At 53.0% G+C, this 19,384-nt stretch overlaps 1 protein-coding gene across 1 annotated transcript in view; it reads right to left on the bottom strand.

The window, feature by feature from the left end:
• XPR1 (xenotropic and polytropic retrovirus receptor 1) overlaps positions 1–7,044 on the bottom strand; it is a 111,824-nt gene extending 104,780 nt beyond the window's left edge. The window contains exon 1 of the mRNA XM_050900597.1: positions 6,883–7,044. Coding sequence (XP_050756554.1) covers positions 6,883–6,951 — 69 coding nt within the window. The 5' untranslated portion in view covers positions 6,952–7,044. The remainder of the gene's footprint in view (positions 1–6,882) is intronic.
• Between the last annotated feature and the right edge of the window lie 12,340 nt (positions 7,045–19,384).

Below are 19,384 nucleotides of genomic sequence, written 5' to 3'. Positions count from 1 at the left end.
ATCGGGTCTTCAGGTCCTCGAGGCACCGTGAGCTGCCTCCCAGAGACCACAGGAACAAGCCGCTCACCCATGCTCTGACTACTGGTGCAAGAGATGAGCAGTGCAAACAGCAGGACCAGGAGGCAAGGTGGTCCTACAGCTAAATACCAAGCACCTCTGGCAGTAACCCCTTCCACTACCAAAGCCAGAAGGATGGCACCACATCAGAAACCTCATCACTTGCAGGTCCTTTTCAGAAGGCCTCTTTTCAGACAGTTATTAAGATGCTGGTATTATTCCAGCCATAGACTAAAGATTTGCACGCTCTCACATCACAACTGCAAGCAAGAATCAGATAAACTGAATTCAGATCAACGGCTGAAGGAATAGGTTAAACCATAATTTTGGAACTAAAAGCCATCAGGAAGGGCCCATTCCTACTGCCGAGTGATTTGTTTACACAACCCCCCCATCACTTGATAAAGACAGGCATCTTGATGCACGTACTGAACATGAGTGTGCTTCACAGGCAGCTGCTGCAAAAAACTAGATTTTATTCCCTCACTTTTGAACCCACTGAAATCTAATACACAAAAGTCATTCAGGTCTTTCGAGTTCCTGTCTCTTCTGCCTGTTTCCCAACATATCCTATACTTCTATAAGCTACACCTCTGCATTTACCATCTTGTGTGCCCGCCCATCTGTCCCCCCCTGGCCAAAACATCACAGCCTAAATAACAAATTCCCTAATACCCTCAAGGCAAAAACCACAAGCTCAGCAGCTGGAAACTCAGCACTGTTGTAACATGGTGGTTATGATCCTGTTAAGTAAATTTAAGGTCTAAAGGACATGTCTGTTTATCACAAGATATCCTAGGTGGCAGGCTACACCGGCAGCTCAGACATCTCTCAAAGGTCTGATTCTCAAGTCCACAGAGGTCTCAACAAAGGTCACTTGCATAATTGTTTTCCCAACTGAGCCACTGCTGAATGATCCTCGTTCCAGCGGCACAGCTCTCCTCTACCTTCGGTGCTTTTTTAAAATTCCTCCCGAACACCGGCCACTTCAGTCCTTTCCCCCCATGACTCACTGGCCAGCAGCGCATGATCTGCTTCCATGCATCAAGTGGTCAAAAAGCCTTCCCCTTTTTCATCCCAGTCGTCATCCTTGCCTACCTGTAACTTTTTCCATGAACCACAACCACACGGCATAAGATAAACAAACCTGAAGAGACAGCAACTTTAAAGTCACTGTAGTAAGAACTCCATCCCTTAACCCACCCAGAGGTAGACTCACAGTGTACTTCCTATCTCTGGTTTTATCAGTCATTTTAAAAAACAAATTAAAAAGGACCACAACACTGACAGTCCTGCACTAAACAATCTTGAAAGCTGAAGGTGTCAGTCATCCCGCAGACCTCTTTCCCCATGCAGACTGACATATTACAATCTGGCAGCTGCAGGGCAGCAGATTTTGTTACCGCTTACCTGACCTATATAAGTAAACCAATAACCTGAAAGTGAAAGGCTCAGTGCTCCTTCACACCTAAAGTATTTAGTCCTCTAGGTTACAGAATTTTAGAAATGATTGTTTCCAAAAGTTATCCATCACTGTCAACTTCAAATGCTTAAGAATGACTCTTTCTGCCCTCAAACTAGACAAAAAGGGTTATTCCCTTACTTTAAATTGTGCTAGTGATACACCTTGCACCCGCAGTAAACTTGTATAAATGTACACCAGAGAACAAAAAAAAGCAGAAAGAAAACACACTTAAAAACATAACTGTCAAACGTTAACAGTGAACAAATTCAAGGACAAAAACCTTAAAACGCTCGAACAAAACCGTTGTTTTAAACGAGTAGCTTTCAAACCACTTATGCTCTTCTAAGCTCGTCCGCTAACACCCAGAAGGACAAATAGTGAAATAGCACAACAGATTTGTGTCAGGAGGTGGCAAGCCTGGGTGTGAACTGCCTATCATGAAGTAGGGTTTGACGAACAGAATTGGCCACCTCCCAAAAATGAAAGCCTGTTTCTGGAAGAGAGACTCCGAAGGCAAGCAGGCTACCTCAGCTATCAGTTTCATTTTCCCCACCTACTTCCTGCTGGAGGTTGTGTCTCGGAGAAATGATTTCTAAAACTTAGCAACCTGTTTCTCTTCTCCAAAGGCAAAAGTACTTAAAAGCTGAAGTCTCCTTAAAAGGGAAGGGAAGTCACCTGCTCATACCTTTTACCCATCTCTCCCATGAACTTTGCACCTGTAATAACTGTTCTGATTCTCCTTCTTCCCCAGATACTGCAATTTCAAAGGTATTAAGCACTTTTTCTTTAAAAATACCATCAGACTTCTGCATCCAGATAAACAAATTCAGGCCAGATTAACTGAAACAAAACTGCCATCTGGCAACTGTAAAACTCCACCGAGTTGCCATCAACCAGACGTACAGACATACACGTACGTTTAGAAGTCTGAGCAGACAGAGCAACGCTCTCCTCTTTCTCCAAAAAGCACTCCAGAGATGGACACCAGAGCAAAGGAAATCTGCAGCATGGTTTGTGGCTAAACAGAGAACTAGCAACCCAACAATTTCACTGCATCAAAAAATGTGCATTCAATGCAATGAAGCACGCTCTTAGCAAAAAAGCATCAGCTGAAATTCATCTAAGAGTTACCTTAACTCATTCAGTGCTGCCTATATGAAAAAGAGAATTCTGTTGTCTGACGCAAAAAGATGGGATTTTGTTTGTTTTCGTATTTTATCTTTACATCAAAGGAACTGAAGAGTAAATGAATGGTCCAAAACTTAAGGTTTTAAGACAAGAAGTGCACTGAAGCAGTGCATACCATGGCGATAATTTAACTGGCTATGAAAAGGCTACTGACTTTACAGAAGAAGCTAAGCTGCCAGATCCCCTAAAACAAGGTGAGCAAACTTTTTCACTGCCAGGGTCAGGGCATATCCATGGGTCACTGCCTGGTTGCACGACGAGAACCTGCCTGCTCCGCACTGCAGATGCGGCAGCTGCGGGAGCCAAGTGCCCAGGTACGTGTGCGAGGCAGCCAGCACCCCACGGACTTGGCACACACCCCTAAAACCGCGGCTCCCCTCTGCTGTGGTCTTTGCACAGAGAAGGCAGCGGGTACAGAAACTTGAAGCATTAAACAAATAGGAAGTTTCTGGACGACAGACATCGAAATCAGGACCAGAAGTTGTTTAAAACTTTGGCATATTTAGCGTTTAACATAATTAACAAGCATTTCCACAAATAAAGCATTTGTCAATACATTGTTTTAAACTCAATCACATCCAGGGAGTAGCCTGATAATGACACTCAGTGCTTCAACAGTAAAAATGCCCCTTTACATTGGGCTTATGTATTACATTATTGCCACTGGTCTTCACATAAAGCCCTCCTGATCATTTGCACTGACTGAGGTTTCAAGAACCATCAGCTGGGAATCAAGTTTGCATAGTAAATGTGACATCCAAAATTTGCCTGCTTTCATACAATCTTTAGAATGGAAATTTGGAATGGAAAGTCAAATCAAGTCATTCAAGGTTTGTGTAAAGCTCCGTGTTAACGTTGACTCAGTCATGGCAAATGTCTTTGCAAAAGGCTGAATGAAACAGAATAGCATACGTCATAATTTTTCCTCTTTTCTACAAACCAAGTGCTCTTTCTCAGAAAGCAAATGTACGGTAATGGTCACTGCAGAGCTTTTGCTGAATGAATATAAGAATCTAAGCCACAGCTATCAAAGTATACCTTCTTTTTGCCTGTTTAAAGAAAGTGAATGGATTTTTCTCTTTAAAGCTCTTCCACTGACCAAGTATCTGCCCTAAGTCTGGGTGACTTCCATACTTCCTACAAGCACAGTTATAATACCTAAACAGATTTTTGTTGGAGGGAAAGATCACATTAATGGTAAGAACTTTGAGGACTGTAAATTGTTAAAGACCATCTGAAAGTGAAGCTACATTTTTAGGTATTCAAAACACAACAGTCTCATTCTTCTTCCTTCTGACGTTATCAACAATGGATCACAGCCTCCTCCTAGTTTGACTGGCAATTTATGTGAGGCAAATCTCCTCGCAGCCACACTCGCTGCACATCCCACCAAACCACAGACATGTCACCAGGTGAGGATCTCACAAGTTACCTGGGTCTTACCACACTTCGGGGCTGTCTGACTGCAGGAGTCACCTCCTCTCCAATGGAAATAACTACAAGTATCAGAGTAGAAAAATAAGATGACTACACGTAAGCTTTATGATACAGAATGACTTAAGAGAAAGCAATTGCTACACCATCTTCTAGTCCTTTCGTCAGCATCATGAACTTAACATGGGAAGTCCCTGGAAACAGGAATAATCTTTTCAGAGTTAAAAACCTACACAACAAGATCTCTCACTCTGAAACAGTGCTTGATTACTGGTTTAATTAAGAAGGAAAAGAGAGAAACTGTCAGACGAAGAAACATTATAATGCTATTAAACATACAAATCATTTTTAAAAACTTTACTATGATGCATGCTGTAAGCAATATTGCACACAAGTAACACAAGCAGCGTTTGGCCTTACGTTTGCTAAGCAACAACTCAGATTTTTTCTTGACAAAAGAGGGCTGTATGCTTTTTGCCTCAAGTACAATCAACAAGTAAACCGAGGTAGTGCTGCCCTTTTATGCACCGCACCCACACGACCACCAGTTACTGAATAATAAATGCCAGACTATTCCATTACTGTAATATGCATGAGCGGGAGGCTGACTCACATTCAGCCAGCTGCAACGAGGGAAACAAAGAGTTTTGAAACTTATTACTAAAAAGGAGGGTGCGGTTTTTATTTTCATTCACTCTACGTTAAGCTATCTATCCAAGGAGGAGATTACTTGAAGTCTAGAAAGAGTAACAACTTGAAGGACCTTTTTACTGAAATCTACCTTTATTTTCAATTGGGATGGGGGAAGGGAGAAGGATATAATAATACTGCCCTAGTTAAAACATCTGAAAATTAACCTCCTATAATGAAAACAGTGGCCAATACGCAGCAGAGTTCTTCACACATTAATCAAGGTGTCATAGTTCACTGGGTCTCCTTTACCCTCCCTCTACATCTGTCTGGTCAGCATACAGCCAAATCTTTTGCCCTTCTATTTCCTCCTTGCCTTCCCCTCCAACCCACCTCCAAACCTTCTCTTAGGAAGATATGCAAGGTTTCTGCTTCCAGGAACGGAAAACAACTCTTGCATGGATAACCCATCAGAGACAGGATGCAGAACTAAGCTGGTACTTTATTTTATCAAGACAATGGATTTCCTCCTTCTCAAAGACTGATGCATTATTTGGTGATCTAGTTCTACAAATAACTCAAGGAGATCACAATTTTGTTCCGAAGTCCAATCCAACTGCAGTTTTTATTTAAACATCCATTCCTTTGCAGTCAGGTAAAGGAAAACAAAGGAACGTTCGAAAAGGCAGATATAAACTTTTCAAATCCAACATTATAACAAAGGAAGCTAAGATAAACGTGGTTTTCCCTGCAAATGCAGACAGATTAACAGGGATACTAGAAATAAATTGCTATTATAGTCCTAGAGGGAAAATATAGGCCTTCAAATGATAACAAATGTTGTATGGTTTTGACTGACTCGATCAGTCAAGAAGTTTTGCTGATCATGGCTCTCCTATAATTAGCTTTCCGTTGTCTAGGTTTAATTATTACTTGTGGAAAAGACCGGCATCACTGGCAACAACCACTGTTACTGCTAACGCTGAAATAAGAATGGTTTTACTACAAATAACCACCTTCAGCTTCATCTAGTTAAACTGAAGTCAAGCACCAATATGATAACTCTGCAGCTAAGCATTCACTGTGACCTTTAGAAAGCTGGCATAATAAAAACTGAAAAGCTGTATACTGCAAATAATTCATGATTAATGCAGCAGAACTTTGTGTAAACAGTGTTCATAAATGTCCCGATTCAAGTAGGAAATAGCGAGGTGCAAAGCCTCACCAGCCTTATTTTTTAAAAAAAAAAAGGCAATTGATGCCAGGTTTACTGCCCTGTGTTGAGTCACCCAGGTAAGCTGTCAGCATTACCAAACTAGACTGTGGCCCTTCACAGGGCAACGCTTGCAGGAAGGGAAGGCTTGGCCTCCAGCTAGAAGGTGGTGGGTGCTGCCCAGCCAGCTCGCCCGCCGGTCTCGCCCTTGGGAGCCGCCGATGGAGGCTGAGAGCCGCCTCTCAAAGTCACCCCTCCTCTGCCTGCCGGTGCAGAGAACTGGCGGTGGTGCTGAAAAATGACTGCTAACCGACAGCAGGGCTGCGCCGAGGGCTGCCTGCGGCCGGGCTCCGCCGGGCCGGGGCCGGAGGGGATTCCCGGGAGCAAAGCACCGCACAGCCCCGGACTGCCGTCCCGCTGGCTTCACATCTCTTCTGACCTTTGTCCCACGCCAAAAGGTTACAGGCGACAATTAATTAACTAATTGGCCACCCAGCGCTTTGCCTCCGAGCGGTCCCAAGCTTTGGGGGACGGCGAGAGCCGTAACCTCTCCCCGCGATGGATGACCACGTTGCTTTTACACCGCCCTCCCGCCGAGAAAAGAAGCGGCAAGCCGCCGGCCGCCAGTCACCGCCGCCGGGCAGGGGAGCTGCCTCGCACCCCCTTTGCACGGCCAGCGACCGGTACGCGCTGGAGGACACCCGTGCCGCTCGGGCGGCGCTTCCCGGGTACCGACCACCCTGCCCCGAGGAGACACGGGGGACCGGGGCCGGCTTCACGCCCTCTCACACACACAAACCCCCGCCTCCCCGCCCCGGCGCCGAGCCCCTCTCCAGCGCCGCTCCCCGCCGAGCAGTAACGGGGGGAGCGGGCCGAGGCGGCGGCGCGGCCCTACCTCATACTGGATGTACTGCTTCCGCCACTCGGGGGTGATATGCGCCGCGAGGTGCTCGGCGAACTTCATCCTGCCGCCGCCGCCGGGCCGGGGCCGTGCTCGCTCTGCGCCCGCGGAGCCGCCTCAGGGGCGCTTGGCTGCGAAGGGGCCGCCGCCGCCGCCGGTAGTGGGGGGCGGGGGGGGGCCGCCGCCACACATGGGCCCCCGCCCGCCCGCCCCGCCACTCCTCAGCCCGCCTCGGGCCTCCTCAGCGCCGCCCCGCCACCGCCGCCGCCGCCTCCTCCGCCGCCGCCGCCATCTTCCCCGTCCCGCCGCCCCGCCGCCGCCTCCCAGCCGTCAGCCGGCCCGACAGCCAACCGGCCGCCGGCAAGGCGCCATCGCCACGGCAACCGCCGCCGCCGCCCACCGCCGCGCGGGGCGGGGCGGGGCCCGGCGGAGGGGCGGGGCTGAGGGCGGTCGGCCCCGCCCCTGCCCGCCGGACCGGCCGCGGGGGGGGGGGGGTGCGGTGGCGCCGGGGCTGCCCCAGCGCGGTCGCCCCGCTGCGTTTTACTCTTTCTGCTCATTTTTGGGGTCGGTTGGGACCCAAATGTGTCACCTTCGTCCCTGAGGATCTCCAGCCCAGCCCCTCCATAAGCGATGGCAGCTCTGGGACAGCCCCAGTTTGAATCCTGAACTCTTTAGGGCTGCGCTGGGCTGGGCTGGGCTGGGAAGGGATGGGGATGGGGTGGGATGGGAATGGGATGGGAATGGAATGGGATGGGATGGGATGGGATGGGAATGGGATGGGAATGGGATGGGATGGGATGGGATGGGGAGAAGTGCGGCAGGGAGAGCAGTGTGCGTTGGGGGGGAAGAGGTGAGGGGATGGGGAGGTACCAGCCAGGGAAAAGAGAGAGAGTGAGGATGGAGATGGAGGGGAAGAGTAGGAGAAGACACAAGAAAGATGAGTAAGAACTGAGGAGGAGGGAAATTACGCTGACAGGCCACAAAAAGCCGGGGGGAAGGAAAAGAAAGAGAAGACAGTGCAAAGGAAAAGGAGGAGGGGAAGAGAAAGGGGGAAAAAAAGGGAAAAGTCTCCAAAAGTTGCATGATCGCAAAAGCCTTCACCCTTGCACCACTCGTCACGCTTACCGGCCGGGTGCCATGCACACCGTGGCGGGGCGAGGGGGAGCAGGGAAACCCAGGGCAGGTGTAAGAGCAAACCCGCCCGTGCCGGGGCACGGCTGCCCCGAAATACAGGCACCCCCAGGGGCTGGAGGGTTTGGTACCCACTGCGTTATAGCGTGAGAGACCAAACTGGAGCCATTCAGAGCAGGGCTGTGGCCCTCGGTTATCCCCGGGTACCCCAGTGGCCCTAATCTTGCCCCTCCCCAATTCCCAGATTTGGGGAATTTGCTGCGTTTGGGATTAATTTTGGTTTTCCTTCAAGCCTCCCAACCTCTGGCACAACTTCAGATGATAGTTTTCAGGTTTTTCCCGTACCCACACCAGGGCCGATCCCATCCCAGCTGCCAGCCCCTCAGCACGGCAGCATTCCTGCCCGCCGCCGTAGGCAGCTGCCCGGAGCGTCGCTCCTACTGACGTCTGCAGGAGCAGAGCTCCTTTGCTGCGGTGATTTATCAGGGTCCTGTCACAAGCCCGGGGACCTCTGATTTGCGAGGGCTCTTACCCGCGCTGAGATTTACCCGGCAGCGACAGCGGCGCGTGCAGCAACGATGCTCACTGATACCATCTCTTAATTATGTTTGCAGAAAACCGTTTAATGAATAGAGCTTTAGTGCCCTTCATCTGAAACTTCACGCTCAGCAACCTGCCTGGTGCTGACCTCAGCGCGACCTAACCGCTATGTCACAGCTTGACTTACGTTTAGCAGGTCACCAGCTTTTTAATGTATTACTTTTGCAGGCTTGTTCCAGATAAAATCGCTCAGGGTCTGAGCCTGCTCCCACCGCGATCAGTGGCACTGACTTCAGCGGGAGCAGACGTGAGGTGGGTCTTTGCAGCTTCAACCCTTTGAATACCATCAGGCTTCCAGAGATAACGTGCAGCACGGGGGAGGAGAACAGATTAAGAAATAAATATTCTTTTTATTATTTGCTGGATGCATTGCACGAAATATGTACCGTGATGTATAATAAGCGAATATCTTCCGATACGACAGCTTGCAAATTCAGCGACTGAAAATAACTAGTGATCCCCCCTGCCCTATGTACCTCAGAGAGTTTTTTACCCACCAATAAATGCTATTTATTTATTTAATATCAATAAATGCTATTTGTTGGTATTAAACAAAGACAGACGATAGCAGGGGAGGCAGAGCAGAGGCTGGACTCCTTCTTACTCACCATTGCCATGTTCTCTAGCAACAGCTCCGTTTAAATATCTGATTGGCAAAACCCTGCCTCCTGTTATCAGACGCGCTTTGGGACCACGCTTGGCATCGTGACAGTGTTTCGCTGCTCTGCTGGGACTCGGGGCTTTCCGACTCCTCGAAACGTTTCAAAACTCTCAGCTCTGCACATCCAGGGGCTGGGGGAGGAATGCAGGAAGGAAGAGAGGGCAGGAGAAGCCTTAAATGAAAGAGGAACGGCCACCGCTGCCTGCCTCCGCTGCCTTCTGCCCACGGCCGGGCTGGAGGGCAGGCAGGGGGAACGCAGGCAACACATCCCAGCCAAGGGGGGATGCCGATCCCAACCGATCCCAGTCTCAGGTCTGGATCCCGGTCCTCATGCCTTGCTTGCACCAGGCTGCCACGTTCCCCTCATCTCTCGCTCTTTTCCAGGAAAGAGTTTGCATTGTGATTTTCCCCCATGCTGTTGTAGCTAGGAAAAAATAAAAGAAGCAACATTATTTGCATTTTTAAACCGAGCAAGGAGAAGTCGGGAGTGGGCTTTCCGCCAGTGCAGTCTGGCACTTGCTTTGTTGAGAGCATATAGAATAATTTATAAATAGCATGGTGGTTTTTTTTAAAAAAATATAATTATACTTTTAAAGATCCTGCATTGCTGGGGAGAAGGAGTCTTCAAAAGAGGCTTTAGAGAAAGAGTCTTGCAGAGGGAAAATTTTCTTTAATGGCATTCATAAAATCACGAAGAGGAGGGTTTTCCGTAGCAGGAGACAATGCAGGACACCCACAGACAACCATTCCTACACCTCTCTTCCCACCTCCTCCCCAGGCAGCTGACTTTTAAGATGCCTGGTTATTTCGGGGCTCGGTTTGTCACGGGAGGGGATGCTTCAGCAGCACGACCCTGCCTGGCCCCATGAGCAGAGCAGGACGTGCCGAGCCTGGATCACTGGCTGGGTCAACGTCAGGGGGAGCTGGGAAGATAAATTCATCTCCTCTCCACCGAAACCAGAAGAAATAATGCCTGAGCCCAGGGGGCCGGGAGAAGCGGCGTGCCCCTGACCTTGGCACGGCAAAGCCGCTCTCTGCCGCCGGCCAGAGCTGCTCCGCAGAGGCGGCGGAGGCATCGTGCAGGGAAATGGCTGCTCTCTGCATCCTCCACTGCCCTGCCCTGCCCGGGAGGTGATTCCTGCTCCCAAGGGAGGACCAGGGGCTTCACTGCCGCCGCTTGAAAAGGAAGGCGGGGAATAAATAAATACAGAAGTAAAAGCAGGTCGGGGGCGAGCTTGACATGGAATGACGAGGGGATTTAGTAAAGCACACCAAGAGATGCTGCCCTGCCTGCCAGGATCAATAGAGCAGCAGCCCTGGGCTTCAGACACCCTCGGCATCCACCGGCCAGCCCCGAACGCTCCCATTATCTGCTCCATCAATACCAGTCTTGAGAAATGTGATCGATATAGTAGATTTTCCAGTGACAGCGGTGCAAAATGCACAAATCCTCTGGCAGCCTGAGCTGGAGCTATTGATTTTTCACATATTCTCCCTCCCTGCCCAGTACCGGCGGAGGACGAGGATGTGATTATGAGCATCAGAAGCTGGGAGGGGTCTCAGTCCCCAGGGCAGAGGCAGTGCACAGGGTCAGACCGGGAGCGGCACAGCCCGATCCACTGGGAATTGTCAGGGCGTTTACACACCCAGGCAAGCTGCCTGCAGCAGGTTTTTTAAGCCGGGAGGAGTAGTGGTTTCCAGGTAATAATAACGCACTGGATGGGCCTGATTCCAGCGGCAGGGATGTCGGTACCGAGCCGGCCTCTTCCAAGCGCTGTCCCAGCAGCCATAACCTCCCGCAGCTCTTCCAAGAGGGGTAAGATGACGCTTTTGCCCCCGTTTCAGCGGGAGCCAGGATGAGACCTGCCAGGAGAGGACGTGCCTGCCTCCGCCTTGGCTGCAGGTGGGTCACTTTACCCACCGGCTGAATTTGATCCATGGGGACTTGAGCCCATCACGGAGGTGGATTTAGGACTCAAGATCCAGCCCCAGGGATGGGGCAGCCCTGTCCCCAGCCACAAGTGCATGGGCATGCACGTCTGTGGGCAGTAACTGTGCCCTGCCTGGCTTATTTATCACCTCCCCTGCACTCTCCAGGGCAGGATTTGGCCCATACATTGCTCAGCCAGTGTTAACATGCCTGATGTTAAAAATCCCAAGGTCGGGCAACAACGTACCCCTGGCTGCAAGCCCACGTGTAGAGGCACGATTGCTACCAAAACACGTAGGGATGCAGAAACACGGAGCAAAAAGCCAAAGCAGCAGCAGCTCCCCTTTGCCAGGAGATGCCCCATGGGGGGAGCGGGGCTGCCTCCACTCGTTGCCTGATGCCCCCAAGCAGGCTGACCTTTCCCGGGCTGATTCACGACCGACGTATGCACAGCCGCAAGCAGGGAGCAGCTCCTCACTGCTTGCATGTGTCCCCTCTGCTTTGCTTGAGATCGCAGGGGTGTCCTGCCTGGAAACCCAGCTGGGGAATAAGAAAAAACACCATCTGCCCTGATGGTTTAGGTCAAGATGCCACTGGCAGGTTGCTTTCAGCCAGGCTCCTGCGCTGTGAGGGGTGCAATGTCCCCCACCGCCGTAGAAGGACGAGCCCCGGGGAGCTGTGCTGGTGGTGGCTGGGCCAGGGACTCGCTGCGCTGTCTTACAACCGGGAGCAGATGGGGGGTTTCACGCCCTTCGCTGGTGTGTAAGTGATTGCTCTTGGATCGTTTCCAGTACATATATATGTGTCTGGTTTAATTTATGCATGCTTGCTTTGTGCGAGAAGACAGCAGCTGACCAGTGGTTAAGAAAACTGAACACCCCGAAAAGGTCTAAAATTAGAGAAGAAACAAGAGCTGCTTCCTCCGAGCCCCAGAGCTGTCTGGGCTGCTTCCAGGAGAGCCCCGGGAAGAGCCTCTGCCCTCCCTGCTCTGTCCCCGGGACTGCCCCACTGCTAAATCCCCCTCCTCACCGGTTGCAGCAGGGGAGAGCGCAGCGTCCATCCCCCCCAGCACCTCTCCGCATCCGTGGCATTGCCCTGCCGTGCCCTGGGGCAGGACGGACCCTTATCCCTTCGGGATGTTTTCCAGGGAGCAGGGGCTGGTAAAGTGCCAGGTGGCCTTGGGACCGTCCCTGTCCTGTTTACCCCAACCTCGCTTGCCTTGTTAAACACATTCTCACCTCCCCATCGCCATCCTGGCTGCTGGCCCCTTCCCAGGGGGATATAGCATGTGAGGGGGGTGAAGGAAGGGGGGCAGCACCCTGCCAAACAGCGGGAAGGGAGGTGACCTGGGACAAGAAACAGTGTCCCCAGAGGTGCTGCTGCTGGCTTGTGCGGCCAACACCACCGTCACGCCGGAGTCGCGGCAGGTCGCGGAGGAAACACGAGATATCGGCACATCTCGGTGTATCGATCCTGCAGGCTGCCACAAGCACAATAAAGCGGCGGGGCGGCGCTGGCAGCGGCACTGTGCCCTTTGCACGAGTGACCAGCTCCCTCCTTCCCACTGCCCGGGCAGGAGCCCACGCCAGGAGCCCACGCCGAGCCGCTCTCTCCCTCTCTCTGCTCCAGAGCCAGCCGGATCCAGGGCAGTGGGACAGGGCTGGGGGAACCACCCTTTTTGGCGTCACCCCCGCGATTGCTGAGCTGCAGATGGACAAATGCTGGGGTTGTGCCTCGGTGCTGGTACAAAGATGCTTGATGTTTGGTGAGTGGTCCCCGCTGGGAAGAGCAGACCATGGCCGTGTGTGACAGCATGCATTGGTGTCATCCTCACCCGCACGCTAGAGGACGTGTCACTGCGATTGTGTGCACTAAACCTATGTCCCTTAACCAGCATGTCTATAATGGCAACAAAAAGCTAAGTGCAGGCGAGGTTGAGGTGTGTGGTAATAGCTATGGCAGAATTCTCCACAGCTGGCCGGACTTTCTGGGAATTTTTGGAAATCCTGCCATAGCTTTGTGGGTTTTTTAACAACCTCTGAACCTTATCAAAGTGCACAAAAGGCTGCAGGCTTCCTATTTGCAAGGGTTGCGTTAGGAAAACAACAGCTGCTCCTGCCAAACTTGGCTTGACCCTGCCTGGCTTGAGCCCTGCATCGTGAGCACCCTTAGGGCGGTCGACTCCTACTGATAGCCCCCAGTGCGTTGCAGGGGACAGACCTTGTCCACAGCAAGTCCATTTGGTGATCTCCTGGGACAGCACTAGGTTAGGCTGTTTCTCCATGGAGGGTCTTGCTCGGCCTGGAAGGAATCGTGTGTCTCCAGGTCATTCCCTTATGCATCAGGGCTGAGTGTGAACCATCTGTAGGTGCCATAACACACAGCTCCAGGTCCTACAGCCTCAGGACAGACGCCAGATTGGAAAGAATCATTTAAAGCAAGTGAGAACATGTCCCAAATGTCCTTGTGCCACCAGGGCGGAAAGCAAGAAGCTGCATGGCAGCTGGGTTCCTGGTCTGGCCATGGGCTGGGGAGCGGCTGGGCTGAGCTCGGGCTGGGGACTCCACATCTGCTCCCAGCCAGCTGCTCGGAAAACAACGGCTCTGGTCTCTGATGGCAACCGCGGACCGGACACAGCCCGGCTTTTTCCTCGCCATACAAATTAGTCCCGGCACTGCAAACCGCACGTATGTGGAAACCCCCCAGCATTTCTCAGTGCCTCTGATCAATGCCAGCAGATTTGGCAAGGGTCACCTCTACAGCCTGAGACCCCTGTCCCCCGCAGTTCCTCTCTGGCTCCAGATGTCATCGTGATTTTATATGTCTGGCAGGAATTAGTCTAAAACCCTTCCCTTGCTAACAGCGACCACCGAATGGGCAGGAGCAGGAGCTCTGATATCCGGGCTCATCCCTGGTGGGGCGATGCGGAGGGGACGCCGGGTGTCCCCGTCCTCTGAACCACCCCATCCTGCCTGGTCAGGACATGCCAACCTGCAACCCAAACCCTGCCCGCTCTATTTTACGGCCAAAACAAGCCATAAATCTCCTTCCACAGAGCTGGAAGGTGCAATTGCTTTTCTGCGGTGCAGTTTTTTCCTTGCACGACTTGTAGCATCACGTGAGGGATATCTGTAAGTAAAAGTCAGGCTGGAGCCATTTATAACGGCAGCGCCGTGATTGTTACTGCTGACAGCTGCAATTACAGGCACTCCCTTCGATCGCTCCTCGCTGGGGGAGAGCGGAGCCAGCACCAAAGCGGGGAAGGGGTCGGGAACAGCTTTTCCAGAGCTGCGTCCCCTCTCCGGTGGACCTTGTCACCCATGGGCAGTGCTCAGAGAGGGTTTCAGGAAGGAATGTAGGATGGGGAGTAACCCCCAGTAAGGAGGGTTTGGGGAGGGATGCAGGATGCTCCCCAGTAAGGAGAGCTCATTGAACACATCAGCTGGTGCTCACCTCCGTGGGCACAACATCAGTGGGTGCTCACCTCCGTGGGCAGGACAGGGGATTGCCCCGGGGCTGGGCAGGGACAGACAGCAGGTCCAAGCGCTCGCCGGGGAGAAATGCTGCTGGCCCCAGATAACGCCAAGGTGGGCTGCAGGTGAGGGCAGCATCCCCGGCGGGTCACTGCCAGGCACATCTTGCCAACACTATGGTCTAGATCTCCTGCCTGTGAGATGTCACAGTGGCTGAGGAGCTGCCAGGGGATTTGAGAGCCAGGTACCTGTACCTGGTGCAACACCGGAGGGATGCAGAGCCAGGCATGGCACGAGCAGGGGATGGGTGGGCAGCAGACCTTGCCTGGGGGAGATGGAGAGCAAAATGAGGGATGTCTGTGGCCTTGCAGTGACAGGGCAGTGACAAACGGAGCCATTACTCGCTGTCTGCTACCATGCGGAGATGTGAGACGAGGGGGAGCTGGCAAGAGGCAGGGGAGCATGGAGGTGGCAGCCCTGCAGCAGCTGAACCTCAGTGGGGCTTTCCCGCTGAATGCCTCGGCTCTGTCTTCTCAATGCAGTTTCAGGGGAACTGAAACATCCAAAAGCGAACTAAATTTCATTATTAGCTTAGGTGAAAAAAAAAACCCTTAAGAAGTGACTTTTTATTTTGCTGTTTTCAATGAATAACCTAGGGGTTTGTTTCAAAACTAAGGGCTCTGCTGCGGTTTTTGCACATGCATGAAAAAAGATGGGAAAGAGGATGGATGGAGCAGGAGGCTGAGTAAAGTGAAACAAAAGTGAAACTTCTTGTGTTTGTTTCACACCAAGCAAAACACTCGAGGTCAACCAAACTGAAATTTCTCCTTATGCTTTTCGTTTGAATTTAGAAAACAAAATACCATACAAAATTTCATCTGACTGCCCCAAACCGAAAGGACTGATGAGGTATCTCTCTCCACGGAAAGATCCACTATTTGCACAGCTCCGGCTGCAACCTTTGCACCGCTGGCCAGCCGCCGTGTTGCAACCAAGCTGTTGCTGATATCAGCCCAGCAAGGCTTCAGGCACACTTGGGGAGCAGCACTTGGCACCCGGCAGAGGAGTTTTTCCATCAGCGTTTAAGAGGTCTAATGATATGCTGGGGAGAGGGGAGATTTATGCACTTCTGAGGGGGGTTATGCATTCCTTTTCCATCGCGGCTACTGATTTGTATTCACCCCGGCACGGGAATTTATGGAAGGAGGGAATCGATGTTTTATTGATATCTAAAAAACCTATATGATGGATGTGCTAATTACACGCTTTTCTCCCAGACCCCCTTTATTATACACAAACAAATGGCCCTGGTGCTATAATGAATGCAGGTAAAACGCACAACGGAGCCGAACTCTGTGGAGGTGATGCATGCAAGGGAGACTTTGCTTATGCTGGGGCAGAGACCTCGGCCCTTTGTTTAGCTGCTTTCCTGGCCAGAATTGAATTTTGGTTTCCCGTTGCCTGTGACTCCATTTCCATTTCATGGAAATCACCTCCCTTGTCAGGGACAGGGGGCCATGGCTCTCACAGCCACGCTGTGGGCTCCTGGCTGCTATGGCATCTATCCGCTCCCAAAAATATTGAGCAGGGTGTGCATTTGCTCTGCCTTGCTAACAGGGGACACATGCACAGGGTGAAAAATGAGGAGGTTGTTTTTTCATCTCTCTGCTAAAGCAGGGAGCGTGCAGAGTAGAGGGGCAGCAGTCAGTGGTTGTCTCCCCTCCTCCCTCTCCCACTGCAGGGGCGAAGGCAAGCCGGGTGCCGTGACATGTATCGTGTGTAGCGATACATGTAAAAAATCCATATTCCAGATGGAAATCACAGCTTGAGACAGGCACACGCCGCCCCGTCCCTGCCTGATGAGCCAGGCACTGCTCCAGCCCGAGCCCCATGCGAGCCCTCCTCCTGCAGGTCCGGGCAGGGAAGGATGATGGCTCTGGCTCAATGCGGGGAGGCGGCTGTGCTCCGGGATCTGCTTTCTGCACGGAGGACGTGGGGTTTGGGGAGCCACCAGAGCAGTGAAAGGACCTTCTTGGCGCAGGACCCGGAATAGATACAAGAGGTGGTAGCACCATAGAAGAGAAGGTGGGATAAAGCACAGAGCCCGAAGCATCGCACCAGCGTGCCGCCTGCCAGACACTTGCATCACGGCTTGGTTTGTCACAGTGAAGATTTTGTGATCTTGGAGGCCAAGGGAAAAGCTCTCAGCCATCAGCCTCACGTCCCGCCAAGAGGAGGCTTTGACAGGCAGCTGCCACCCATGCAGCTCCAGGCTTCGTCAGCAGGCAAAGCCTGGCCCAGCCTGGGGGTCCCCGGCTTTCGGGGGGCTTGGCGGTGCCCCACAGGGATGTTTGGCAAAGGCAAAGGCTCAGTCAGGAGTCCCCCCTTGGTCCCTCCTGTGGCCTGGGCACGGGAGCTGACGGACAGGGATGGTGGGAGGCACAACGGGGAGGAGGCTTCTCCCCCCGGGGCGCAGGCACAGGGGGCAAATCTCCCAAGAAGAAGCGATGAGGGAGACGAAGGAGACGAGAGCGGTGGGACGAGGACACACGCAACAGGTAGCCTGGAGGAGCTCAGGAGACAGGAGGGGACATTTATTAACCAGAGGCCCAGCTCTGCCCGCAGCAGAGGTGATGCGTGCCGGGTGGAGGTGTGCTGGGGGCTGTGCGATGGGAGGGGAGCGTGCCCGGGCTCCCCCTGCTCCCCGTACCCCTCGCCCTCGGGAGGGCACACGCGTCCCCAGCCCGCAGCCTGCTCCTCCTCCGTAGACAGGTGTCTCCCGCAGGAAAATGCACGGCCACAAACAAACCAGCTCTCAATTGCCTCTTTCTCCTTTTGTTGTGGGGAAAAAAAAAAGTAATCATAGCTTAGCTCGCAGGGATCCCTTCAGATGTTCCTTTCAGGCTGGCCGGGGTTTGGTGCGCACAGTGGCCTCTGCCCTCGGCAGAGGGACAATGACAGGTCTCCAGGCTGACCGGCAGGATGGATATGATAATTATACAGGGATATTTTTTCCCTGCTCGGCACTGCTGGTCACAGCCTGTTATTGTGTCTCTGCGATCCCAGCACGGGACCTGGGGCTGACCCACACGCGCAGCTCATGCAAGGGCCCTACACGATTTTCTTTACCGCTCGGTGCCCGTAATGCTTCTGGGTTTGTGCGCTCTGCAGCCAGGGGCTGGGAGAGTGGGCTGAATTTGGCCCAGCTCATACTGGGATGACTGGAGCTCTCCCAGCCCTGCGCTGCTTCATGTTTGCAGGGGGTGGTTGGTGCATTCGGCACAAGGGCATCAGCACTGGTGTCCCCCGAGCCCTGGTCCTGCTCTCTCCCAGGCTGCCGGGGACCAGCAACCAAATAAACATCATCCCGCAGAGCAGGCGCAGCATGTCTGAGCTCAGCATCCCCATCCTTGGTGTTTCCATGCCAGGCTCCTAAAACCTCCACGGGTGCCTTGCATCAAACCTGCTCCCACGCCTGCCAAAGCGAGGGGGTGGAAGGAAGGATCAGGCCCTCGGTGCAGTCGCTTTTTAAAATAAAAGGCAAGGAAAAAGTGAGAGAGATCCAGTAGGAGCTGTAAGTGCTCTAGCGAAGAAACCCAGCAAGGTAGGCCTCTCTCACCATGGAGACCAGCCGGAGAGCGTGCGGAGGCTGTACGCTTCAGTTAATTTGCTACGAGTACTTTTTCCAAGCTATTCAAAGAGGGTTTCATCCTGCCAGCCTGCCCGGCTGCCTGCCCCTTGGTGAACGCTGGCAGGCTTGGACCAGGCGATGCTTCCCCATGGCGAGCAGGGCTGGTCGGGGTGACACAGCCAGCTGGATGGAGCCGAACGGCTTCTGGTGGAGAGCGGCGGGGAGGACGAGTTCGCTGTAAATATTGCAGTCTGTTTATGAGGCTGGGTGTTAATTACGCACTGGAGAGGAGCTATTATTTTTTATTTGCAAGCGGCAGAGCCAAGCTGTTTCCGCCTTTCTCCCCCTTCCCGGTTGGAACCGGGGCTTCGTTCCCCGCTGCACGGGCAAGGAGGCTGCGGGGGCCACAGACCCACTCGCAGGGCACCCTTCGTCCCCTCAGCAGGCAGCCCCGGGCGGAGCGGGTGCTTGCAGGCACGCTCCCGCCTCCGGCACAGCCGAGCCCATCTCCGCTCTGATACTGAGCAGAGACTGGGGCCCCACCGCCCCTCTCGCACGGGCTGGGATGCAGGGGTCCCCTCCTGCTCCGTGCAGAGCTATGGTGCAGCTACGCTCCCGTGGTTGGACCCTGACCCTCTTCTTGTACGCACAGCTCGGGGACGGGGACATTGCCATGGCTTGGTGGCCCGGTGGGAGAGTGGTGGTAGCCCTGCAGGGCTGTGTCCAGGTGCTCCGGTGATGCTCCAGCTTGCTGCCCTGGCTGTGTCGGGGCTTTTTTCCCCCTAAGTAAAACTTCCCGCACCCAGTGAGGCTGTGAAGGGAGTCAGAGAATAAAAGCCAGCTTATTTCAAGCTCTGATGGAAGGTCTTTTTTCCACAGCTCCCTGCATTTCCCCCTGCAAGCCTCAGGATGGAAAGACAAGCGCGTGCATTACTCACAGGCTGCACGAGTGAGTCTGTAGTGTCTGGGACATGGCCGAGAGACCGCAAGCAGCCGTGCAGAATGGACCGAGTCACGCGCGGGATGCACCTTCATCCTCATCCTCGCACCCCGGGGGGAATGAGAGCGCA

Source organism: Gymnogyps californianus, chromosome 8 (assembly GCF_018139145.2).
Source record: "Gymnogyps californianus isolate 813 chromosome 8, ASM1813914v2, whole genome shotgun sequence".
NCBI classification, from domain to species: Eukaryota; Metazoa; Chordata; class Aves; order Accipitriformes; family Cathartidae; genus Gymnogyps; species Gymnogyps californianus.
Note: the sequence above shows the minus strand (reverse complement) of the source record. Positions and strands in the feature narration are given on the sequence as shown.